The following is a 26,749-nucleotide window of genomic DNA, read 5'->3' as shown; positions in this document are numbered from 1 at the left end:
CTTTTTATTTTTGTTAGGCTGATACACAATACCCCCCCCCCCCATAAATCTCTGATAGCTTCATTAAGGATTAATCAAACACTTATTAATAACTGATGGGGAATTTATGAACGTGACTTGATGTAGAGACTCATTATGAGTCAGAATATGAACAGTATGGAAGGGTTAAGGTTCTCTTAGTGGAAGTAGTTTTGGCTGTTTGCTGCCAGGGTTGAAAAAGTCTTGCACTGTTCCTCTATTTTTATTTACAGATCATTTTCCTAGAAGGATGCTAGAAATAATTAACATAAAGTCATAAAATAGCAGGTGTTTATGAAGGGAATTATGGGTGATTTTAGAGTATGTATAACGCAGCAATTTGTGAAGTGTTTTTGGTGTTTTGCCATTATTATGAAGAGCATCCTGACCAATTTAATCATAATTTGTTGTTTGCTTTCTTATATGAATAAAGAAAATAGCATTAGGGGTTGAAGACCAGCTTACTTCATCTCTACATTCTGAAGCCTTCACACTTGGCTGCAGGAATCCACAGAGCTGTGAGTTAAGCAGGGTTGAGTCAGTAAAGGTCCTGCCTGATGTAAATCACAGCTGTTTTTCTAAAGTAATGACTTTAACGTCCTGTTGTCCTGATGTTAGAGCTCATGGCCTAATGGTTCTTCACAGGTCTTCCACAAAGCAGTGTGTGGTTAGGGAGGGTTTGGGAGTTGGAGGTGGGAGGAGGCAAGCAGAGCAGAGCGCTGATGAAAAATGCAGCGAGTGCATCAGTACAGGCTAAAAACAGAAGAGCAGCTAGTGACCCCCCCCGGGACGCTCAGTTACTCCTTTGTGACGTCACACAGCCAATGGGACGCCTCCCTGCCTGGCTTGTTGTCACCGGACACTGACTCCCAGTCAGCTCTCTGTAGTGGAGTTCATGGATGCTCCTCTGTCCATACTGGGGAGGGAAAAACATGATGGGACATGAACAAAGATAACACATTAGAAGATTGGATTAAAGCCTGATTAAAATGTTGTTGCCACTGTATCACACAGGGTTGATTTAACTCCATGGTTCATTGTTGAGGCTGTGATTAGTAGTGGACTGTATTTGATAGTAAAGGTTGTATTGTGTGTTCTCTCCACTCTCTACCTTTGTGCTCTCTGTAAGTTATGAATGTGACAGAGTCCCACATGCTCAGAGGCACTTAAGAGCAGACTGAATGTCTGAAAGATGCATGTGTGCAAATGTGTCTGCAACACACACACATGCACACAAACACACACAGAGTGGGGGAGACATAGTGAATTATTCAGTAAGTATGAGGTCATGAGGGTTTCATAACGATTCCTAAACACCAACCTCCAGTTTTCATTGTTTCCTGTTTATGGAGGGAAAAAGTATTGAACACCACACAAGCTAGAATGGGCTCTGAGTGCATATATGTCAGGTTCATTATCTCCTGTCACCAAGGTACTGACATAGAACTGGAGTTAGTTCCTGCGTGCTGCATAGTGGCTGCTCACTTAAGATGTACTGTACACCTGTATGTGACTAATTAAGTACCTTTGTCTTTACCAGTCACAATTGCTTTTTTAAGAATAGGTCCATTTTTACCACAACTGGGGTCTCATTTTTGTAGGTTTGGTCATCATTCGTAAAAATAACATTGATCAGACAGTTTAGGAACAGATTAGAACAACTTATCTGGTAGATAATGAAGGTACATTTACACAGCTACTCCCTGCTTCAGGTTTGACCTACTGTACTGACTGTAGGTATATATACACACACACACACACACACACACACACACACACACACACACACACACACACACACGGACAATCTGTCTGACACCGTTTGCCCTACTTTATAAATTTACCCTGTTGCCCTACTGTTTTTATTTATTCATTGTGTTTTACTTTTTAGCTGCACTATTGTTGTTGTTGTTATAATTTATTTCTGGGTTGGGTCTGAGAGAAACATCATTTAAATCCTCTACATGTAGCAGGATTGACAATAAAGTTGACTTTGACTTTTTTTTTAAAAACTTTTATTAGCGACATTAGTGATGCTTTTTCTTTTAATGTGACCTCCAGGTGAAGTGGTTAAGATGGGAAAGATTCCCATACAAGTGTTCACATTGACAGATTGGGTGTGTGACTGCAGAGGAACACATTGAATGTTAACACACAATGCATTTTGTCAACCCAAAATGCTTCATTGAGTTCTAGAAAATGTGTTGAATATATCTCCTTCCTCATAAAACAGTATTTTATGAGAATCATGTGTTGTTTACATCCCTGTTTTCTAGCCTGCAGTCTTCTTCTCTGCCTTTGTTGGTGCTTTGCTGTGTTTGGATGTGTCCTCGTGTGCACGTGTGAGACAAACAAAATAGAGATCCACTCATATAAAATATGCTCCAACATGCTACTAGAGGTCAGAAACATTCTATGATTTCAGATGGATATACAGCATGTATACAGGCTGGTTACTCTGATATGATGAGACACAGACTGTTATTGTTCTCATCTCACTGTTGGAAGGAAAGCAAATGAGGTTATTTCCTAAAATGCTGGAGGCCATGTCTTATTTCTTAAACACTGGATACTATTGGTTATTGTTTTCCTGTTGTGTTCCTGTTGTTGTTTTGGATGAAGGAGGTGTGGTGAACAACAGAGCTATGGAAAGATGGGATGATAGTAAAACAAAGGACTTGTGCCAAGGGAGTGGTATGAAGCACTTAAATATGATTACCCCTCCTCCGTGTCTTCTATCCCCTCCCCTTCTCCCTCCTCTTCTCCTTCTTCCGTCCCTCTCTTTCCTCTCCTCTGGAAACAACACTGGAGGCTAATGAAAGAGGGATGAGGGAGAGAAAGATGGATGGAGCAGAGTGTCTGTTTTTCTTTTGTCTCGTCCTTCCCACAAGGATTACACAATCTTTACTGGATATGAGACCGGTGCAGCCGTTCCCCACCCTGCAGACCAATACACACTATCACATTCCCCTCACACACACACACACACACACTGCTGCTGTGATGACATGAGAACAAAGAGGTGCAGAGTGAAGTGAAGGGACATTTGTCTTTACATCATCTCGTCTTCACTGCATCATGTATCAGTGTGTCTGATGTGTCCACTGTGTTCTGATTTCACCTTTAGTTCTGTGAGGATTCGTGACATTACCATTTCAACTCATCTGTCTCCGTTCTGCATTGAAGACACTCGCAGATGTAGAATATGTAACGCTGTGGTCACATATCTGTTACACCGCAAATATTGAAATATACCAAGACCAACAGCCATGCTAGTGACTCAGTGAAGCTGTACTTGACCTAAATACTCACCATAATAATACTAGCATGTTGATAATGCAGCAATTCGTGAGGTGTTTTTTTGTTGTTGTTGTATACAACCATTATTACAGAAAGCATCATAAGCAATTTAAACATAATATAATATAGTCATTTGTTGAGGCTGATTTATCAGACTTTATTTGTATAGCATTTTTCATCCATGGTAATGTAACACAAAGTGATTTACATAGTAAAACACACAAAAAAAAAAACACGAAAAGAAAACAGGAAGTGAGGAAACACAATCGTAGCTCTCATGAATCTGCAGTGAGAAAAACAGCAGAGATAGGATCAAAATGTCAAAATGAAGAATACCCAAATAAAATAAAAGGTAATAAAAGATTCATGAAATATATTAAATACATAATAAAATAAAGTCAGTATAAAATAAAGTGGGTCAAAGCAGAAATGTGAAGGGGGGTCGGGGGAGTGGGGGGGGGGGGGGGGGGGGGGTAATTAAAAGGAAAAGATAAGAAAATAAAATATTCTGGATCCAGCCTGTTACTGACCTCTGCAATAGTCGTTGAGATATTTAATTAGAGCTAAAAAGTCAACCTCATAGTGGGGCTAGAGACAGAAGATCACACATGTATCCTTTTGGGACCTTGAAAATCTGTAGTAAATATCATGACCATCGCTCAAACAGCTGTTGAGATATTTCACTCTGAACCACAAATGTTAATCTCACGGTGGAACCAAAGTCACTAGGATTCATCCTCTGAGGAAAACATGACTCGAAGTATGACAATCCATCTGATAATTCTAATATTTCCTTTTGGGCCAAAGTGATGGACCAACTGACTGACTGAGTGACAGACATCCCTAGAAATATGCAGCTAGTACACGTCTTTTACGAAATCACCCTTTTTCACAGCAGACAGATATCACTAATAGCTTTAACAATGCCTCCCTCTAGTCAAGTTTCCCAGTAAGTCATCACAGTGTGACAGTGAGTCAGCATGCACAATACAGGGAGCCTGAAACTGAAGCAGCTAAATGGAACCCAGCCATCATTCATTTTATTATTTACACCTGTGCTTCTGTCACATAAAACTCTGGAAGTTTTGCACTATGTGTGTTACTCTGGATAATCTACATACAGCATTAATATTCAATCAGTATTTAGCATAGTGATGGCTCAACTGACAGAGAAAAGAAGGCTACCTATAGAGACACCACACCATCTGTAGCTCCTGTAAAATGACACATATACCTATATATATATATATCCTGCTCTCTAGTCTCATATTATCTTCCTCTCCTTTGCCCTCCTCTTTCTCTGCCGCCGCCTTTGTCCGCCTTCATCTCTTGGGCTCAGATTAAAGAGGAGGCCGGGCTCCCACGCCTGCAGGGTTTATATTGATCCATGTGTCTTTGAGCTGTTCGCACAGATAATGTGGAAAAAAGAAAGTGTCCTCTGCTGTAAATGAAAGCCATCATTCTTGTTATTTCCTTCAGGGGCTGACTGAGAAATCATATCACAGCTTTAGTTTGATCATTTTTAAATAGAGTGACCACCATGCATGATGCAAGATATGACAAAGTATTTTCGGCTCCTATTTTTTTTTTTTATTACATAACATTCAAATGACCAAGAATTTGTCAAAAGGAAAATCCCGCCCTAAAACTGAGTAAGTGTTTTGATATTTCAGTCCCAACATTCACAGAAAGTGTGTTAGTATTATATAGAATCAGCTCAAACTAGTGAATTATGCACATGTGATTTGTTTCTGTAATCCTAAATCAGTCATTTGGCTGTTAAAGCTTTCTGACTTGATATAAACTATGATGTCATCAGGAGACGCTCTGGAGCTGCTCCAGATACTGCTAGAGCCAAAATCATTCTCCAAGGTCATAGTTGTGCTCTCTAGTTCGGTGCCTTTGGCAGAACTTTGGAAAAAAGTCAAACATCGGGAAGTATTTTTGGTTGATTTTATTGATTCATCAGAGGACTGACAGAAGAGAAAAGACGTCAGAGAGATGAACTTGAACCAGGGATGTTGTGGTTTGTGGCACCTTCAACCACGATGCTACCACACCATCTCTTAACTTTGTCTCCAGATGAAACTTTAACAGATTGATGTTAACTCTCTAATGGCGCTTTTCCACTACACAGTCCCAGCACGACTCGGCTCGCCTCGCCTCGGTTTTTTTTGCGTTTCCACTAAGGATAGTACCTGGTATCTGGTACTTTTTTAGTACCTGCTCTGGTGAGGTTCCAAGCGAGCCAAGCCGGTACTAAATGTGACATCAACAGACTGCTGGCCGCTGATTGGTCAGAAGAGTTGTCGCTGGAAGAGTCATGAGCCGTCCCACACAAGAATCAAAACCGGCATTTTTAAATACCGGCAGCAGCGTTACAACCATAGTTACAACCATAGTTACAGCCATAGTTACAGCCATACGGCTCAATTTTCTTGCTTTGTGTGATAAAAAGCCTCATACAGCAGCAAGTACAAATGCCTAAAAATTAAGCCTTATAAATAAAGGTTTTTCATTCAATCTTCAAACTCTAGTCTGTGGTAAAACTGTATTTGGAGTATAAATTAGTTTCCTGTTAACTTCAGGATAATAGAGTAGAGCTTTTAGAACAAATACTTTAATAAAAACGCTGGTAGGAGTCCTGTTTAAATCAAGTTCCAAAGTGCACATTGTGAAGGGGTTGAAAAGGTTGGGGAATGCCTGCTGTCTGCATGTTTTATAAATCAGACTCCCTGCATGGAAGCAAAGGCTTTAAATAACAACATGTGCATGTGTGTGTGAATGTGTGTGTTTGACTTGCAGTATAATTGGCAGTTAACTGACCTTGATTCACAATACTGGCAGCTCATGCAGCAGCAGTCTGACACACACACACACACACACGCACGCACACACACACACACACACACACACACACACACACACACACACACACACACACACACACACACACACACACACACACACACACAGCCCTGGCAGTGATACATGCTGCCAATCTACCTGAGCAGACGTCATGGTGACATGTTCACAGTGAAATGACACAGCAGGTTGTGAGTTATAAAACATCTGCACTTGTCTAAACATCTGTGCCGAGGTTAAAGTGGTACTGAACAAGAGCAGGACTGTAAAACAGAAGTCTGGAATGGCTGCAACACAATTCATTTTGTCATTCATACACTTACTGATTTGCGGCTTCTGGTATTAATATGGTAATATTATTATAGGGCTTTAAGATGCCTTAAAAAGAAAAAAAAGTGCTTAATTTTCTAATATTTAAAACATACTATTATGTAGATTAATATGTAATTTCCCTTGTTTTTGTTTTTAAATATAATTCATAATTAGTAATATTTCCCCTGATGTTGCATTTGGGGGGTGAATCTAAAGTTCTGTTGAATAAATCATGATTGGAGATGTTTGGATGACTCAGCTAATCTCTTTCATTACATAGACCTTCAGTGTCTGTGCTCCAGCAACATGAGACAACCTGTACAGAACATTTTCAACCAACAAGTCCTCTCAATGAAACGACCAGCAGTAATCAGCATAACAACATTTCACTGTGCTTTCCAAAGATGTTACGAATAACTGTTCAAAATATATGATGTTTTATGATGTGACAACACTGTGGGAAAGGTCTGGTTTGGTTAAGGGAAAGCTTTTGGGTTAAATGATCATTTTGTTAAGGTTAGAGAAAAATGCATTGTGGGGTAAAGTTACTACTTCCTTAAAGTTAAACGACCATCATCATGCTGACAATAATAACCAGGGGGTTAACATTAGGAGATGATTGTAGTAACACTTCTAAAAAACTGTCCTGACTAGTGGTTGGAAATGTGCCACTGGTGGTAGGAAGCAGGAAATTGCAAAGTTCACTGTTAGGTTATACTGTCCACCCAACCCATCATGCTAAAAATGAGTAATTAGTAATATTTTAATCTACATTTTAATGCTACAGGTCATACTGACTATGGCTGTTCATTCAAACATAACTATATATCGTTTTTGAGTTAGGACAGTCTCTATTGAACCGGTCTCTAACATAAGTGACTGCAGCAGCTATGATGTTGGCATGAAAGTATCAACAGAGTAACAGTGAGAAGTATTCAGTTATAAAGGCCATGCTGTGCACCTGCATGAATATGATTGGTGTTAGCCAAACAATTGATGCATGAGCCAATGATTTTGAAGCATGAATGAAACAGCTGATGTTAATCAGATAATACAAGCTCGACTTCAGTGCTCTGTCTGAACTAGCACTAATGCCAGAGAGGACATTGATACTGGATGCCTTGTGACAGTTTGATCTTTATTTGAGAGCTCTTGTTTGGTGTTTTGTTTGGGGTGCCAGCCAGGTTTCTCCCCTAGCATTTAAAATAGTCTAAGTGTGTCTAGGGTGATGACTGTTTGTGCTCCTGAATTAAAATCTGTATGGTGACAGTCTCTACAAACCCCAGATTACTAGTTGGCTCTGAACCTGCTCAGTGGTACTCTCTGTAGATTGAGGTTATTTTATAAAGAATCATAAAGAATAACAGTAGCTATGTTGATCATAAGTAGCTGCTGTGCAAAGTCATATAGGATCACCAGTAACCACACCCAACAGTGATGTCACAGGGTCCACACCTGTATACCACACCCACTACACACCTGTACACAGGTATGAAGGGAAACCACTGGAGGTCAGCAAAGACAGTATTTTCAGGGGGTGCTGACAAAAGGCAGATTTATGCTTCTACGTAACCTCCACGCCGTAACTACGCCAGTGCCCCGAGCCCCCGACGCCGTCGTGCACCTTTCGAAATTCTGCGTCTCTCCATCGCGTCGTGTTTTGTCGTGGTGCAATTCACCGCCAGAGCAGTAGGGGTATGTGCTCCTTTCCTGAATGGTTATCGGTGTCTCTAGTTGATTCTTTGTTTAGCTTCCGGCTTTTCCGGTCACAGTAAACAACAACAATGGCAACAAATTGGCAATGACGAATAGTACAAGTGCTCATAATTCCAAACTTCTTCGATTAGACAGTCTTCGACTTGGTCCATTGTGTTTGTGTTTACCTCGCTGATCCATGGCGGGGCAGAGGCAGGCGACCAGAATTAATTTCACGATACCGGAAATACGTTGCTTCCAAGCAAACCAATCACAGCCCTCGCAGCCTGAGTTGCCTCGACGCGTAGTTACATTTTTGGGGAGGGGTTGTCAGCTTGATGTCGACCCAACGTAGAAGCATAAATCAGCCTTTAGTTAAGCTCTTGTGAATCTGTTATCAAAGCTTTCAGTAGAAGCAATAGAAAACATTGGTAGTGTAGAGGTTTAAATAATGTTAGCTTGATATCTTGCAGTGGCTTACTCAACAGTCTATTGCTAGCAAGAAGTTGCTTTCCACAGGCAGTGTCTGTAGCTAGCCCAGCTGTGCAGGTCAACAAAATCCACTCTGGAAACGTTTTTTGTTGTGAAGAAAAAATATAAAAAATCTTCCAGGTTTATTCCACAGGATTACAAAACAAAGTGGCTGGCTAACACACTTGTAGCAACTAATTACTAAAAAGCAGGTAAGAAAACCGTTTGCTTCTCCAGTTATCAAGCTCTGACTGCCTGCTCTCAGATCAACAGGAAAAACTCACACACCGTGCGTTCTTAAAGGGGAAGTATACCTTTTACCAACATATACCGAATCACATAAAAACATGAATACCAATATGCTTTTAACATTTTTAACCACTATGTAAACTTATAAATGAAATTATTAATCATTAAATCCTGTATACTTGTATATTATTGAATTATGCATCTTTTTAACACATTTTAATAATATGAACTGTATTTCTAATCATGAACTCTACTTCTGCCTCTACATACCCGGCCCCTAATTGCTTTCTAGGGCAGAAACAATTACAACTTACATGAAGAAAGTCTTTCTTCCCAGTAACACAAAGCATATAACACTTTCAATCAGGTAAGTAACAGTCCTTCTCATGCTGCTTCTTGAAGTAAGCAGAGCTTTGTTATTGGCCTCTCAAGCTCATTAGTCTTTGTCTTGACTCGAACCTTGCGGACCATTCCATGCTCATCCTCCATAGTCTTGACGATCCTTCCCATCAGCCAGGATCCCCTAGGCGCTGATTCATCGACGATCAAGACTACATCTCCTGGGATGAAGTTCCGTGATGGGTGGTTCCATTTCTGTCTTTTCTGGAGTAGAGGGAGGTACTCTCTGGTCCAGCGCTTCCAGAAGAGATCACTCATATACTGTACTTGCCTCCATTTTCTGCGCGCATAATTGTCATCTGTCTGGAAGAGTCCCGGTGGTAAGTTTGGTTGAGTCTTCAGCAGCAGCAAGTGCTGTGGGGTTAGAGCTTCCAGATCGTTCATATCATTTGAAGGCGTGGTAATAGGCCTACTGTTCAGAATGGCCTCACATTCGCAGAAGAGCGTTTGAAGACCTTCTTCATCCAAGCTTTGTTCTCTCAGCGTAGCAACCATGATCTTTCTGATGGAGCGGATGATTCTCTCCCACACCCCTCCGTGGTGTGATCCGGATGGAGGATTGAATATCCATTTGATGTCACGCTGGAGCAAGCTGTTCTCAATTTGTGAAGTATTCCACTCCTTTATAGCCTTTCTGAGCTCGCGGTCGGCTCCGACGAAATTAGTCCCATTATCGGATCGCATTTCCTTCACTTGACCCCTCCTTGCGATGAAGCGACGCAGAGCATGAATAAAGAAGTCTGTTTCCAGTGACGTTGCCATTTCGATGTGGACCGCACGACTTGCGAGACAGGTAAATATAACCCCGTACCTTTTTACATATGATCTTCCTCGTTTTACATTGAATGGTCCAAACAGATCAACTCCACTTCTGGTAAAAGGTGGTTCGTCCGGTACCACTCCGTTTCTTGGTAAGTCCGCCATCATTTGTGTGCCTGATGCACCGTGTTGTCTTCGACAGGTAGTACAGCGAGACAGCATTTTCCTGATTGATGAGGGGGCGTCAATAATCCAGTATCGTTGACGTACATGAGACAAGACATGATTGCGTCCGCTGTGTCCCAGTCGCTCATGTGCATCCTGGAGAATCAGATCAGCCACACGATGGTCTTTAGGCAGGAGCATCGGGTGCTTGGCTTCGGCCGGCATGGATGCTCGACTGAGCCTCCCTCCAACACGAAGGATTCCCTCCTGAAGTTGCGGATTCAGTCTGCAGATTCGACTATTTTTCTTGACGGGCTCTTTTCTCTGAAGAGCAGATATTTCCTCTTGGAACTTCCTTTGCTGACAATGGCGGATGATATCCAGCTCAGCTTGTCGCAGATCATCCACAGTCAGGTAAGTCTGTTTGAGACTCCTCTTGTATCTTGTCATTTCTTTGTTTACTTGTTCTTGGTCCTTGTATAGTTCATTAGTTTCTTTTCTCTTCTTTGACAGGTTTTCCAGGGTTCCTTTGACTCGAATGAGCCACGCCACCGCCTTCTTTAGCCGTATCCAGGAAGAGAAGTATTCTGTTAGTTGTTGCATTACATCAGTGCTTTCTTCTACTGTCGTAGCATTAACGAGTATGCTTTTCTTGACCTCAGGATCTGCCACTGTGAGCTCCTCTAACTGAACACGCTTGTCTGGCCATTCTCTTTCTGGCTTGCTGAGGAAGGCAGGCCCTGAGATCCATACCTCGTTCTGCACGAAGACACTCACCCTTTGTCCCCTGGAAGCGTAATCAGCTGGATTCAACCGTGTGTTGATGTAGCTCCATTGCTCCACTCTTGATGCTTGTAAGATTGTAGCGACCCTGTTTGCCACAAATGTCTTAAATCTCATGTTCTCGTTTGCTATGTACTTAAGTACGGCGGTGCTGTCTGTCCAGAACTTGGAATCTGACAGCGGAAGCTGCAGTTCTTTCTTTAGCGTGGTGTCCACCTTCACAGCTAAGGCAGCCGCCGTCAGCTCCAGCCGCGGAATAGTCGTGGGTTTAAGAGGGGTAACTCTTGCCTTTCCCAAGACAAATGAGCAGTGTATCTTGTTGCTGCTGTTCTTCTGAACCAGGTAAGTCACAGTACCGTAGCCTGTTTCGCTCGCGTCACTGAAGTGATGTAGTCGAGCCTCCACTGTTTCTCCAAACTCAGGTGGCTTGAAGCACCGGTCCACTCCAACGTTGGTGAGCTGCTGAAGCTCTTCCATCCACCTTGACCATTGTTGTGCAAGATGGTCTGGCACAGCGTCGTCCCATCCTGTTCTCAGTCTGCACAGTTCCTGCAGGATGTTTTTGGCAGGCAGTATGACGGGAGACAACATCCCCAGTGGGTCGTAGACTGAACTCATCATTGACAAGATTCCCCGTCGGGTGAGAGGCCTCTGCTGGATGTTCACGTGGAACTTAAACTGATCCGAGCGGATACACCACTGGACCCCTAAAGCCCTCTCGATGGCGAGTGATTCCTGGTCAAAGTCGAGGTTTTTGACTTCTGTTGCCCGGTCCTCTTGTGGAATACTTGCCAACACATCCCGGTTGTTGGTCATCCATTTCGTTAGTCTGAATCCTCCTGTTAGACAGATGGCCTTCAGGTCTTGGTATAGCTTGACTGCTTCTTGTTCGGATGCAACTGATCTCAAACAGTCATCGACATAGAAGTTACATAAAACTGTATCCACTACTGCTGCATCAAAACTGCTCTTGTTATCTTCAGCACACCTTCTCAAAGCGTAACTCGCGCAGCTTGGTGAGGAGGTGGCGCCAAACAAGTGAACTTCCATCCTGTATTCTTGCAGCTCTTGTGAGACGTCGCCGTCCGGCCACCACAGGAACCTGAGAAGGTCAGCGTGTTCTGGTGGCACTTTAACTTGATGGAACATTGATTCCACATCCGCCATTATTGCAACTGGCTCTTGACGGAACCTTTTTAAGACGCCGATGAGACTGCTTGTCATGTCAGGCCCTTGCAGTAGTTGTTCGTTGAGTGTGGTTCCTTGGTAAGAGGCTCCACAGTCGAATACCACTCGTATTTTCCGCTTTTTAGGGTGGTAAATACCGTGATGCGGGATAAACCACACCTTTCCATCGCTCCGGTTTAAGTCTTCAATTGTTACTTTTACAGCGTAGCCCTTGTCGATCACCTTTTTCATGAAGCTGACGTAGTCTTCTTTGAATGTCTGGTTTCTCTGAAGCTTCTTCTTCATGTTGAGCGCTCGTTGCTCTGCCACTGCTCTATTATTGGGCATTTTCACATCTTTGTTCTTCAACGGCAAACCAATTGAGTAGTGGCCGTTGACCAGCTTGGCTGATTCCGAGACTCGATCCATGAAAAGCTGGTCTTCCTTGGACATTTCCAAATGCTCTAATTGAGCGTTCTCCGGAAAATCACACTGGAATTGCTGAGCCCATAATTCTTCCAGTCGAGCCACTGAGATGTGATTTATCTTAATCTGTGGGCATCCATGTTTTGTCCGACTTCCAATGTTCTCACGCAGCGGTCCGTTTACGGTCGATCCCAAGGCTGTACGTACTGCATACGGCCCATCTTTGATGCTGCGGATTACTTCCTCTGGTTCAAGGGCTTTCGCCACATCAGTTCCAATCAGAAGACCGACATCTGCATTGATGGAAGGGATTCGTACACCTTGCAGATGTGGCCACTTATCCACGTCTTCTTGAGTAGGAATGTTCTCTTTACTCACGGGGATATCCTTTTGTGCAAAAACTTCTGTGAGCCCGATGAAGTCATCGCCTTCTAGGCTGCTCACTTCTAGGTCTGGTACAGCTTTGCAGGAGACTGCCTTTTGTTCTCCCATTGTGGTGAGTAGGATGTTCACATTTTTTCCTTGCAGATGAAGGTCATTCGCCAGCTTGTTAGTGCAGAAGGAAGCGTTACTTCCTGGATCCAGGAATGCATAACAAGTCAGCACCTTGTTTCCTCTCTTTGCCTTTACTCTCACAGGAACGATGGCGAGGATGCTATCGGTACCCCCGGCCCCAGTCTGGGAGCTTGTGTCCCCTGCATCCACAAATCCACTGACCACCCTCGTAGACTCGTCCTCAGGCTCCTCCTTCGAAGCCTCTTCCTTTGGTGAGTCTTTGGGTTTCTGTTTTATGTGTAAGAGTGTAGGGTGTGTTGCTGAACATATCTGACAGCTCTTCTTTTCTTCACAGGCCTTACTCATGTGTCCTGCCATAAGACAACTGAAGCAAAGTCCTTTGCCCTTGAGGAACTCCAACTTTTCCTTGTGCAACATTTTTTGAAGTTTTCTGCATTGTTCCATGGTATGGTCTCCCTGACAAAAGATACAAGGTTTATTAAAGGCTTTATCCACATTTGTTCCTTTCTCCTGAGTTTTCTTGTTTCCGTCCCAAACACCTTTCTCAGCTTTCTGTGCTTTTACTTCAGTGGCCAGTGTAGTGTAGTTTTTCTTTCCACCTGTCTTTTCAGTCTTACTGTCTGTCTGGCGTCTTGTTTGTCCTGGGATTTCGCCAAACACAGGGTGTGATGCCATTTCTGCTTGCATGGTGATGAACGTTACTACATCTTTAAACTTTGTCCGTCGATCTTGCCTTTTCTGAATGTCTATGGCGACACTCCTGAATCTCTCTCTCAGTCTGTAGGGGAGCTTTGCAATGATTGTGCGCATATTAGCAGCATTTTCCATCTCATCTAAGTACTCAAGGTCTGCCATTGCATTACTGCAGCTTGTGAGAAAGAGAGCGTATGATTCGAGTGCCCTGCTGTCTTCTGTTTTTATGATAGGCCAGTTTAAAGCCTTGTCCAGGTAGGCCATGGATATCTTGTATTTATCCCCAAATCGTTCTTTCAGAAGTCTCTTGGCTTCAGGATAGCCCTGTTCTGGGTCCATATGAAAGCAACTGCGCACTAAGTCATTAGGCGGTCCAATAGTGTGTTGTTCTAAATAGTAAAGACGATCTTTGCTATTTTCAGTCTTACTCTCTACGCTGTGTTCAAAAGCTCTCATGAAGAGACGATATTCTATTGGATCTCCTTTGAAAACAGGGATGTTCTGTGGTGGCAATGTAGAGAGCTTCTGTTGCCTTATTAGGCTTTCAGTGATGTCGTTTTGGCGTTGCATGACAATAACCAGGTTATCTGTATTCACAGAATTGTCCACTGAGTATACAGGAGCTTGTATGACATGGTCGCCTGCATCTCTTCTTGTTGTGTGGCTATGCTGACCGCCACTGTTACCACTTTTACTATAGTTGACATCGTACTTCACAGGAGTAGACGTAAGAACATCCATCCGACTTCCTTTGCCAGATCTGCCAGACACTTCTGAGCCTTCGTACTTTTTTAACACGGCCAGTTGAGCATCAGCTGCAGCGAGCCCGGCTTGTAGCTCTAACTCTTCTTTTTCAGCCTTGAGCTGTAGTTCGTGTTTTTCTAAAGCCTGTCTCTTCTTCAATGTAGCTGACTTGGCTAACAGAGCGGCTTTTCCTAACTCCACCTTTAAGCGTTCAGAACGAGCTGACGATGTTGCTGACACAGCACTGACGGATTTTGATTTTTTAGATTTCTTGGATGTGACTGACACGCTATCTTCTGGTTTTATCTCATCACTAAACTTTTTAGCTTCTTCTTGGCGTATCTTAGCCGCCCGTGTCCATGAATTCACTTCTCGTGCAAAGTCTGTGTGCTCACTGTTTCTTGGCTCAAACCAATCCCTTTGATCTGTGTTCATATTCTCTTTATATCCTGTCTGGCAAAATAGGTCTTTAACCTGCTCATTTATTTCACTGAATTCCTTTATCAGTTCTACATATTCAGCCAACGGTTCTTTTCCAATGTTTTCCGCATTCATATCATCATCCATCAAAGCATACAGTTCGTTCTTTTTATCATTAAGTTGGCCCAGTATGGCTCTTCTTAAGGATATTTTCATTTGCAGATTATGTTCCAATCCTTTAAGTGTTGGTTTAACAACTCTCTTTTCTTTTTCCTCAGTTAGTCCTACCGTTTCTTCTGTTCCTGTCCCCGCCATGATTGCTTTGCAGTTGGTACTTCCAGTAATTATACAGGTTCCATTTGCTAACCAACAGTCACAAAACAGCAAAGACGAGGCTCATTGAGATCCAATGCTAGCTAGCACATTAGCTAACTACTCACAAGTCACTTGCAGCCTCGGTAGGATGATGGAGAATATTCTTTCAGGTCCCTCGTTGAATCTTGAATCAATCAATCCACAAACCTCTCCAAAGGCTTCTTGTCCAATGTCAAGCCGGTTTTCTTACTAATGTAGAGGTTTAAATAATGTTAGCTTGATATCTTGCAGTGGCTTACTCAACAGTCTATTGCTAGCAAGAAGTTGCTTTCCACAGGCAGTGTCTGTAGCTAGCCCAGCTGTGCAGGTCAACAAAATCCACTCTGGAAACGTTTTTTGTTGTGAAGAAAAAATATAAAAAATCTTCCAGGTTTATTCCACAGGATTACAAAACAAAGTGGCTGGCTAACACACTTGTAGCAACTAATTACTAAAAAGCAGGTAAGAAAACCGTTTGCTTCTCCAGTTATCAAGCTCTGACTGCCTGCTCTCAGATCAACAGGAAAAACTCACACACCGTGCGTTCTTAAAGGGGAAGTATACCTTTTACCAACATATACCGAATCACATAAAAACATGAATACCAATATGCTTTTAACATTTTTAACCACTATGTAAACTTATAAATGAAATTATTAATCATTAAATCCTGTATACTTGTATATTATTGAATTATGCATCTTTTTAACACATTTTAATAATATGAACTGTATTTCTAATCATGAACTCTACTTCTGCCTCTACAGGTAGCATTTTCTAATTGTTAACTTTCATTGTCTCCGGTTAAAATGACACAAGCAGGAGATTAAATCATCTACAGCCATTTAATATGAATTTGTAACAGCTGTGACGGCCCCTGCGTATCAGGGCCTGTTTGGTGCGTTTTGTCTGTTGTGTCTTTGTTGTGTCTTTGTGTTTCTTTCAGGTACCTGGCTGGTAGGCGGAGTCTAGTTAGGTCAACTGGGAGCACCTGGCCAGTCTCCCAGTGGGTGGCCTATTTAAGATCTGGTTGTCAGCTCTCACACGGCGCTCTTTGTCCATCCTGACGGCACCCCGTTTTTGACTTGGTTGGCTTCGGCCTAATTCTTAGTTATTTTACTTGGTTGTTATTATTTATCTTGTTTTGTTATAAATAAATTCCTTAAGTTTTTACGTTTCTGTGTATCTCCACTCTGTTGTCATGGCTCACGAGCCGGGTCATGACGCAGCTAAAATAAAAGGTTAGTGTGTTCTATGGTTAATGTGCAGCTGGTTTCTGTGTTCAGACAAAGGTTGTTTGTGAGGCTTGGACAGGGTAACGTGATGTTTGCGTGCCAGGGCTTTGCGTGCCACTTGAGTCTGTCCGCAGGCCGGTAACATCGCAGACCTTAATGAGTCAAACTGTGAACAGCGAAAGAAAGACAAAAATGGTGAGAGAGCAAGAATGTGGATAAGATAATTGGGATCATGAGGCTGGAGATGTCTAGGTTGCCTTTGTCTGTGCTGACTCGATTTACACAGATTCAATTAGAATGAAGGGCTGCATGATGCTCCAGTCTGCTGTTTAGCTGTAGTGTCACTGTGGGTCAAATATGTGAGCAAAAGGAACAGAAACCAACACTAAAACCTGATTTATCTAACAGGTGATAAACTTGATACTCCGATGTTAAAGCAGGACACTGTGGACTCAGGTATCACTTCTCCCACATGGTGAATATCTGATTTTCAAACCCAAACTCATTCCCAGTCACTGCAAGCTCACTCTGATGTCTTGGCTGTTCCCGCAGCGTCACTCAGCCTCAGAGACAGTTTTATGGGAAAATCTTCAGTCCAGCTGCATTAGTATGCTGACTGAGCAGCTGACTGAAGACACAGGGGAAGACTTGGAAAAGACTGAGCAAACGAGGGAGGGGAAACACAGATTGAGATAAAGGTTCGGACGATGGAAAAAATGAATTGTGTTGTTGTCATCTCTCCCTGTGAGGCCAGTGTGCTCTGTCACAGTGGGCTAGTAGGACACCGTTCTGCCTCTCTGACTCTGGTCCTCTGTCCCTGTCTTCTCCCTCGCTGTCTGATTTGCCCTCGTCCTTGTCTCTTTCAGTGCCAGACAGGATGAAGTCAGAGTTGGCAGTAAGGTAGTGTATTACCTAACTAGGACACTGGTCTCAGAGCAACATTAGAGGCAAACGGCAGATTAGCATATCGCCGCCGGCCAGTTAAAGGATCCTTTAACTTTTTATCAGATGAGATAATGTGCTTATTTCACTCTCGACCTACATGCAGGGTATGATTTAATTTCTTGGGGCATGAATAAGGTTTGTGCCTTGCTTTTCCCAGCTAAAAATTGAGCCTCGTCTTGCTGTCATGGCTGTCTGTTGAAGCCAGTACTTGAGTGCCCAAAGACTCAATTCTTCTAATGACCACTAGATGCTGGGTCCAGGAAACCCAAGTCAAGAACTACAGCATAAGCTCAACTGACGTAAGATCACATTTTATATTCCCCCAATGGGTAAATTCACAAAAAGAATAGAACCCAAGATTCATTTGATTTTTGAGTTCATAGTTATATTATTATTATACAGTGAGCAGAATGTTTGCAGCGGAAATGTCTTTGCTATAGATGTGTGTTACTGAAACGATTAGAGTCTTTCTTCTACTTGCTTTATGGGTTAGGGTTAGGGTTAAAGAGTAGGGTCTAGACCTGCTCTTTGTGTAAAGTGCCTTGAGATGACTTTTGACTTTGATTTGGAGCTATATAAATAAAGATTGATTGATTGATTGATTGATTGTTGACTTCACTCTCAACAATCTCCACCAGTACCAAAAGAAACAAGAAGTCTTCCAAATTAATGACCAAATACATCGTTAGAACATACTACTTAACACTAAACAGAAAGTATAGCTAGCATGATAGGAATGTCAAATCAAAGTAGTGGACAAAATGTAAATTTGAGTTTAGCGCTATAGAGGAAAATTCAGGGGATCAGCAGTGTCAATGGTATTTCTACTCCAGGGAACCCTGGGGACTGTACCACATGTCATGGCAATGTTTCCAGTATTAGTAAGGATACTGATGTCTGCAGCAGAGTGTGTAGAAATATGGGCACACAAAATGGAATTGATTGGAAAGCTGCGGCTGTCTCACCAGAACAAACTAAAACAGAAAATATAGCAAGTCATGTCCAAGCAATATTAATGCTGTATGTTTCGAAATATCTCTGATATTGTGTGACAGTTTCTTCAGCCTCAGAGAATGTCAAGAACAGTCTGCTGTTTACTTCAAAGAGCTCTTTATATTCTAAAATAGATCCTGAGGATGCAGACCACAGCAATCAAAGAATCTATGTCAGCCTGAGCTCTGGCCTAGTGAGTTATTTTATCATATAAATGTTTTCTAAAGTCTGGTTTAGTCTTCTCTGGGTCATTATAGGGCTGATGTTTGCATTTTTTCAGTCCAGCTGATCTTTGCACACAAGACCAGACAGGCTTAAAATTGGTTTATCAGTTTATCTCCAACAGTAATTTGTCTGAGATGTTTTCATCAGAGTTGACAACAACTCAGAGTCTCTGCTTCACAAAAATAATGCTGACTCACTGCAGGCAATAAAGCATAGCCTCTAGCCCATCTGTAGAAAGAGGAGGTGACATTTGTGTGGATCCTTTAATCAGACAGGCTGTTTTTTTTCTAACACACTCTGTACTGAATCACACTCAGATCTTGAGGTGTTTAATGTTTTTTGGTAAGTGACTTGTGACTTGAAGACTCTGGTTAGATGTTTGACAGTTCAGCCATGTAAGGGGGTGTCACTAGTATGTTTCAGGTGGTCCCTGTTGAGTTGGTTGAAGGTTTCATCAAGCCCCCTATTGAACTCCTTCATTCAGGTTTACTGGCAAATGAACAAGGTCTTGTCCTACTATCAATGCGAGGCAGGAGATCTCAATCTCAAATCTAAGTTCAGGTCCTCTAATAAGTGTGCCGGTGGTCATTTTTGGAAATGATTCCTCTGTTAATAAGATTTGAAGTGTGTTTGTGTTGATTGACAGTTTTGATTGACAGTTGGCTCACCTCCTGTTCGGTGAGGCGGAGTCGGACCTTTGTCGCAATATTTCACAAAATGTAATGTTACTTGATTGTAATAGCTCCCCTGTGGTTTATAATAGAAAAGTACGTAGAAATGTTGAGAAGAATGTGCTGTTATAATGCTAGTGCTGTTTTGGAGTGCTATGTTGTTATCTGTTATCGCCTGAAGGTGGCGCTAAGGGCTTCTGGGGGGTTCAGTGTCGTCCTAGTAAAGCAGCCATAGTAGTTTGCTAACTTTTTCGTCTTTGTACATCAAAGATACATTTCTCACAATATTCTGTGATATAACATAGCCTGTTAGCACAATTTAGCTAAATTAACTAATGTGTGTACAGTGTACAGTATGTGGTGTTCCCAGTAAGTTAGCTTTAGCTTGGGTCCGTGTTTCCAGAGGATGAAAGGCAACACCCCACACTCCTTATTTGGAAGGTCCTGGCTCCAAAAAGAAAATATAGAACTGACCATAACCAGCAACTCTAGTGCAAACAAGAAGGTGATGTCACACCTCACTACCTCCATGTTTATGTACAATCTATGGGAAGAAGTTACATAACTCAGTAGAATCAACAAAATCTCTCTCAGTCTTCAAAAATAGCTTTTTATTGGGAAAAAAAGATCTACTTCTTCAGAGAGCACCTACTGACCTAATACAGGCTCCCTCTCTCTCTGACTTTCTTATTATCCCAAGAGAATCTCATTTCCCGCCCACTCTGTCTAACTTCATGCACCTACACCCTTGAGGTATGAATTTAAAACTATTATTTTCAATGGCTTCTCTTTGATTGGACAGAAGCTTCTGCAAATCAGTCAATGTAATTGTTAAAAAGGAAACTAAAACCTTATTTAAACCTGTCTCTTTCTCCTGCACTAGCACACCTCAGAAGGTACTTTGTGTGTGTGTATGTGTATATGTGCTGTCATAGGCTAACTTGGGGACACATTTCAGACTTAGGAGCAGTTAATTAGGGGATAGCTTGTGCAATTGGGGACAAAAGCTGTGCCCCCAATTGGGAAAAGGCTGTTTTTTGGGTCAGTGGTTAAGGTTAGGGTTAGGTCAAGGTTAAGGTTAGACAAGTGGTGGTGAGGGTACATTTCTAGAAAATGAATGTTTATGTCCTCAAAAGTGACCATGGTCTGAATGTTTGCTTGTGTGTGTGTGTGTGTGTGTGTGTGTGTGTGTGTTAGGAGAACTGCCCTCTTTGTCTCTCCTCTCCATGCCTACAAGAAATTGAGTGAGCAGCCTTCACCCTCACTAACAGCCGGTGATAGAGCCCATAACTGCCTCCAGGGAGGAAATATTATTTCAGTTATCTTCACAAAGGATATTGTCTAGTACCTGGTTTTATATATGAAACATTTAGCCAATCTCTGTATCAGGATTCCTGTGATGTCCCATACTGATACACATCAGCTGAATGTGTGTGTGTTAGTCATATTTCATCCTGATGGTATGTTGCAGCCTGAGGTTGTCGTCTTGCTTATTGAATGGATGCCGTTATGGTTGACATGTACACATTGTCGCTGTGTGTGTGATGTGTCAAAGTTATAGCTACTCTAGAAGAGCCGTGGCCGTGAATGGCTGGTTGCTGTGCACGTGCCTCACATTAACAGTAATTTCTCTCCAGCTTTATGAGCTGTGGGGAGCTACTGAGGGAGTTCATTGGTAAAATCAACATTTTGTCCCAGATGTTCCACCCAGGAACCACAGCTTGTAAAATGGACATTTTCTGTTAGATGATAAGTGGAGATGTGTGCAGTGAACGTGAGCTGTCATGACAGATGGAAACAGAACAAAAGAAAAAACTGAAAGAACAGCTTCATCCTTATTATTGTTCTATTAATAGTAATACTTTAAGCTGCAGCTTGTGTTTTGCCGCAGATGTTTGAACACAACAAATTAACTTTGATTAGCTAAGAGAATGCGCATTTATATGTGTAAAGCCACCATGTTTAGGAGTGTCATACAGTATACAGTGGTAATCAAACTGGTGCAGTCGATGTGTTGCTTTCAGTCAATCTCAGTGTTTCTAGGTTGGATCAGTGTGTGAGTGTGTTGGGGTGGAGAGGCCTGAACCACTGCTACTGTCTATTTAGCATAGAGCGCCACGGGAATGCTCAAATCATTCATATAGGTGCTTTAAACCTGCATTAAAATGAATTAAAACAATTGATTTTTTGGCATTGACATTATCACCTTATAAATCCACCTCACACATCCAGCAGTCACAGAGCAATGTTATCATTCATTTGGAGTCATGAGTTCTTCTGATGAATTTCAGTCCAGTATTCACTCTCCGTTTAGTGTGACAATACAGTTTTATCTAGGACCTAGGAACAGACACTGAGACAGTGGGTAGTGGAAAAAAGGGATTTATTTACACAAGGGTTCAGTCTAATAGATGAAGGCTGGCTGAGGTGGAGAGGCTGAGGTGGAGAGGCTGGGCGGTGGTATGGCAATGTTGGCAGAGCTGGAGGTTGCTCACAGTCTGGAGAGGACACTGGTGAATAAATGATATAATAGACAACACACTAAAGTAAAGCAGTCACTAGAAGTTTCACTAGAGATGTTTTTAGCCAACACTTTACCACATAGAAGAGCGGAAACAATCCAGCAATGAATGTAGAGAAGACCAGTGTTGTTATGCTGAGGATGATTAGGTAGATGGGAAGCAGGTATGCAACGGGCAGCAGCTCCACTCAATCAGGAGAGTCACACCCAGCCTCTGAAAGAGAACTCAAGCAGGCAAAAAACACTGAAACACTGAAATCCACAATCATGACATTTAGTGTTGTTTTGGTCTTCACCAACTCCTCATCCAAATGTGAGGCTACCTGCATTATGTTTTTCTTTTAGCTTGTCTGTAAACAAAAATCAGGTATATCCTAATGTACAACTTAACAGGTATTCAGATCTCCTTCAAATGTGTTCTTAACGGAAGTGATGGAGGACAAAATCCACAGTGTGTCCACACGGTCATTTAAAAGTATGAAGCTTATATGAGTCTTCATCAGTGTGAGTTAGTCATATCAAGTGATATCTGACACATTTACAGTCTTTTTAGCATCAGATTCCCTCTTAATGTTTCCCTGTGAAGATTTGACTCATTTGGACGGCTGAAGCTTCATATTAGCTTCAGAGGTTTAGTCCTCCATCACTTCTATTGTAAGTGCATTATGAAGGGATCTTCTAATGGTCAGTATGAACAGTTCATTTAGGGTCCCGGCTGTTGTTGTAAGACTGATCCCTCTTTTTTTATATTCTCACAACATTAATATTGTACAGTTATTCCCACAATATCAATATATATATATATATATGTGTGTGTGTTGCAACTTCATTATAGCTAGTTCTAGTAAAAGTCAAATGAAAGTTAGTTAGTTAGTATGAGCTGGCACACAATTCCTTGTTGCATATGGACATAATTAAAAGGAGACTATATGTTTGAAGTAAAGGCTCATTAATCCTGAGTAAAAACACCTAGACATGTCTGACCTGGTGAGCAGAGGGACAGCATATAGCCATAGCTGATGAGACTCCCAGCTGACTGTTTTATACAGTGCTTACACCCTGCTCTTGTGGGAGAATGCACAGAGTACATTCTGCCTATGCACAGTCATTCCTGCAGTCATGCCTTAGTAAACATTGACTGCAGTGATTTAAAGGAGAGAAAGTTCCCCATATGTTCTACCTGTTCCTCTCTCTACACTTGAGTTCCTTTTCAGTTCAGCCAAGCAGGAACTCTCTCATTCATTTTCAGTATAATATATCTTCCCTCAGTGTTGGATGGAGCAGGAGCAGGGAGTGGGGAGTGGGGAGGGGGCTGTTGAAACTCACCTGTGTTTTCATGTTGGACCTCTGTGTCATGGCTCCGGCCCCTCACTCTCACACAGCCACATCTTTAACTGTCATAAAAGCTGTTATAGCTTTAGAACAATGATTTTTTTAAGATTTGTATCATCTGAAAGAAGATAAAAGTTTATTGAAATGCATATTGAACATATTATGTTGCATTTCATACATTTTGATGCACATGTGAGCTGCATAAAAAGACATTTTCAATCTTTTCTGGGTTGTAATCATGTTTTTATCATGTTCCAAAGTACTCCTGAGTCACTGTTACACAATGAATGTTTCCCTAAATGTCTGATATATTTGGTGTCCTTTGAAACTTTTAAATTTAAATCAAAGTTCTGTCAGTTTGAACAAAGACTGTGTCCACATTAAACTGGGTAAACATTTTAATGCATCTTTTTCTTTAAAAACTGAGGTTTTCTGAAATAGCCTTCAAAGTGTGCAAATCTTAAAAAAGCTGGCTTGGTGTTTCAGTGTGTATGGAGGTAAACAGAGCATTTGAGAAACAATGACATAAGTTGCCCAGTATGGGTCATGGTAGTAAAGTTAAGGACTTTATGTTGCCTCAGATCTCAGCGTTCACTCATTTTAAATGTCAATATAACCAAATACACAACACTGATGTCATTTATCTGGATTTATGAAGAAGTAGAGATTAAGCTGTTTTATTTTGTACAGGTGTTTCAGGTGGATAGACGTCTCTAGTGTGGACACATGTTGTTTTTATATTAAAATGGTGTTTTAAAAATGAAATGATGCAGTGTAGATTCAGTTAAATTCATTAATTTGGCACCACATCACTTGAGTTTGTAGTGACTGACCTCGGAGTGAGACAGTGGGATTTAATATCAATATATCTGTGTCATCATCAGCAAACATTTCTGGATATTACATAACTGTAAGTGGATTTGTGACACCAAGAATTAGAAATGGATGATTTTTTTTTCAGATGAGGAGATCTGACTTTGATAAATCAGGTAAAATTCTTAAATATTTAGCTTCACAAAAGCCAAGTTGCTCTTATTATAAATGGAATACTTGGTTGGTTAGCTATTGTTCAACTGCTAGCTCCAGTGTCTTATGATGGATATGTAACTGATGAGAATAAACAATAACATGACAGACAACATTTTAGATGGAGGAAAAAAAGTCAGATGTGTATCATTCATTAAACATGAAGAGTACTTATATTCTTGTAATAATTGCATGTGGATCCATGGACGGGAAATCATACTGTTTTAAAGAGTGCATTTGTTAAGTTGCTAAGTTATTAACCATTTAAACACAACACATCCTGTCCAGCTGACTCACACTATTTCCTCTACTGCTCCATCCAGGCATTCGGCCAGGCTTACTCCACCCAGCGTAAGGTGGCAGCGGATGGGGAGACCAATGAGGAGACTCTGCTGCAGGAGTCCGCCACCAAGGAGGCCTACTACATGGGTCGTCTCATGGAGCTCCAGTCGGAGCTGAAGCACAGTCGGGCTACTGCTTCCAACGCTCAGACTGACAACGAGCATCTGAGCTCACTGCTGCAGGAGCTGCGGGAGGTACAGTGCTGAGCAGTCAGGTTTAAAGATATTATATCATAGCCAGCTGGGTGAACAAGGTTTAAAGGAGAAATATGTAACACTGACAGCAAGCTTTAAAAATGGACACTGCAGTGCACATTCAAAATATTGGAGAGAGTCGTCCCCCCCATCCCCTCTCTCAAAGAACATACAGACTGTAATATTATAATCAGAGAATAAGAGTATTTGAATTTAGCATGTTTACTTAATCTCTGATAACATATTGTAAGATGAGATTCATGTTTGTGAGGAATTGATTTGAAGAATATATTATTTTGGGTATTGGTTGGATATTTTACATATTTGTAATAATACTTCATGATTTGATAAATATATTCTTTATAATGTCATGACATTTTGGAACTACCTCTTACTATGTAGTTTGTCTGTAGTGTTTACATTAGTTTAGATTGGGCGGAGTGATACGTTACACAGTGCTGTGTCCACGACACAAAGTAGATTTAATTAAGGTGACTCTGACAAACACCCAGCGTTACAATATCATGGTCAGTTAGTATAGTACATACATTACGCATCAGTCCTTTAACCTTCGTGTCGTCCTTCCGGGTCAAATTGACCCCGTCTGTTTTGACTGTTCCTTCCTCCCTCCCTCCTTCTCTCTTTAGTTCCTTCTTCTCTTTTTCCTCCCTTCCTTCCTTCCTCCCCCTTTCCTTCCTTCCTTCCTTCTTCCCTTCCTTCTTTCCTCTGTCCTTATTTCCTTCCTTTCTCCCTTCTTCTTTTCCTTTCTCCCTTCCTCCCTCCTTCTCTCTTTAGTTCCTTCTTCTCTTTTTCCACCCTTCCTTCCTTCCTCCCAACTTCTTTCCTTCCTTCCCTCCTTCTTTCCTTCCTTCTTCCCTTCCTCTTTTCCTTTCTCCCTCCCTCCCTCCTTCCTTTCTTTCCTCCCTCCCTCCCTCCTACCTTCCTTCCTTCCTTCTTTCGTCCGTCCTTCCTTCCTTTCCTTCCTCCCTCCCTCCCTCCCTCCCTCCCTTCCTTCCTTCTTTCCTTTCCTCCCTCCTTCCCTCCTTTCCTTCTTTTTTCCTTCCATCTTCCTCCCTTCCTTCCTTGACTCAAGGACAACAGGAGGGTTAAATAAACATTTAAAGGACCAGTACAATAAATTCTTAAAAGAGTTTTTCTGCAGTCAAATCAAAAAAATGACATTAACACCAGCAGTCTTATCTTTTAATGACACCTAAAATCCTAGTCTTGACATCGAGAGCTTCAGTCAGCAGAGATCTGGTCAAGAGGCACAGACCATACTGACATGTTTTCCCCCAGACAATCATTGTTTTTAGTTCTATACACCTCTATTTGGAAAAGAACAGACAGAAGCATACATCATGTGCTAATAACAAGTGGAGGTAGGGAGTGTGTAAAGGTTGTTTGTAGGCTAAGAAACTGTGTGATAAACAGCATGCAGCTCCAGCTCTGTGTCTCTGCTCTGTCTCAGCAGAGTAACGAGATGTCGGACCTGCAGCGCGGTCGGATGCGAGAGGAGATCGGGGAGTACAAGTTTCGAGAGTCGCGGCTGCTCCAGGACTACACGGAGCTGGAGGAGGAGAACATCACTCTGCAGAAGCTGGTGTCAACACTCAAACAGAACCAGGTACGGATGCTTCAGACACACATCCCGCAGGACAGAATGAGTCAGCAGTTTATGGTCGGCCAGTAGTGGAACTAGAATCTTTTGATTTAAGTCACAATCACATGACTGCATATTAAACTAAATGTTATGTTTTTTGTGCTAAAGATTGTATATCTGTGCTATAAATCATGTCACATAATCTCATATATATCTCTAAATACATTTTTCTTCTCTTTCAATAACTAAAAATCCTACTGTTGTGTCTTAACTGCAAGAGGAGATGATTAATTATGACTCAAGGCCAACTAAAGGATATATTTTTT

The 26,749-nt window shown here is 41.8% G+C and overlaps 1 protein-coding gene across 1 annotated transcript in view; it reads left to right on the top strand.

The window, feature by feature from the left end:
- Positions 1 to 26,749, top strand: part of LOC134004516 (protein bicaudal D homolog 1-like) — a 54,415-nt gene that overhangs the window by 10,080 nt on the left and 17,586 nt on the right. The window contains exons 2-3 of the mRNA XM_062443822.1: positions 24,608 to 24,820; positions 26,295 to 26,447. Coding sequence (XP_062299806.1) covers positions 24,608 to 24,820; positions 26,295 to 26,447 — 366 coding nt within the window. The remainder of the gene's footprint in view (positions 1 to 24,607; positions 24,821 to 26,294; positions 26,448 to 26,749) is intronic.

This window comes from Scomber scombrus, chromosome 22 (assembly GCF_963691925.1).
Source record: "Scomber scombrus chromosome 22, fScoSco1.1, whole genome shotgun sequence".
Taxonomy (NCBI): Eukaryota; Metazoa; Chordata; class Actinopteri; order Scombriformes; family Scombridae; genus Scomber; species Scomber scombrus.
The sequence above is the reverse complement of the archived record's forward strand: the minus strand, read 5'-3'. Positions and strand labels throughout refer to the sequence as shown.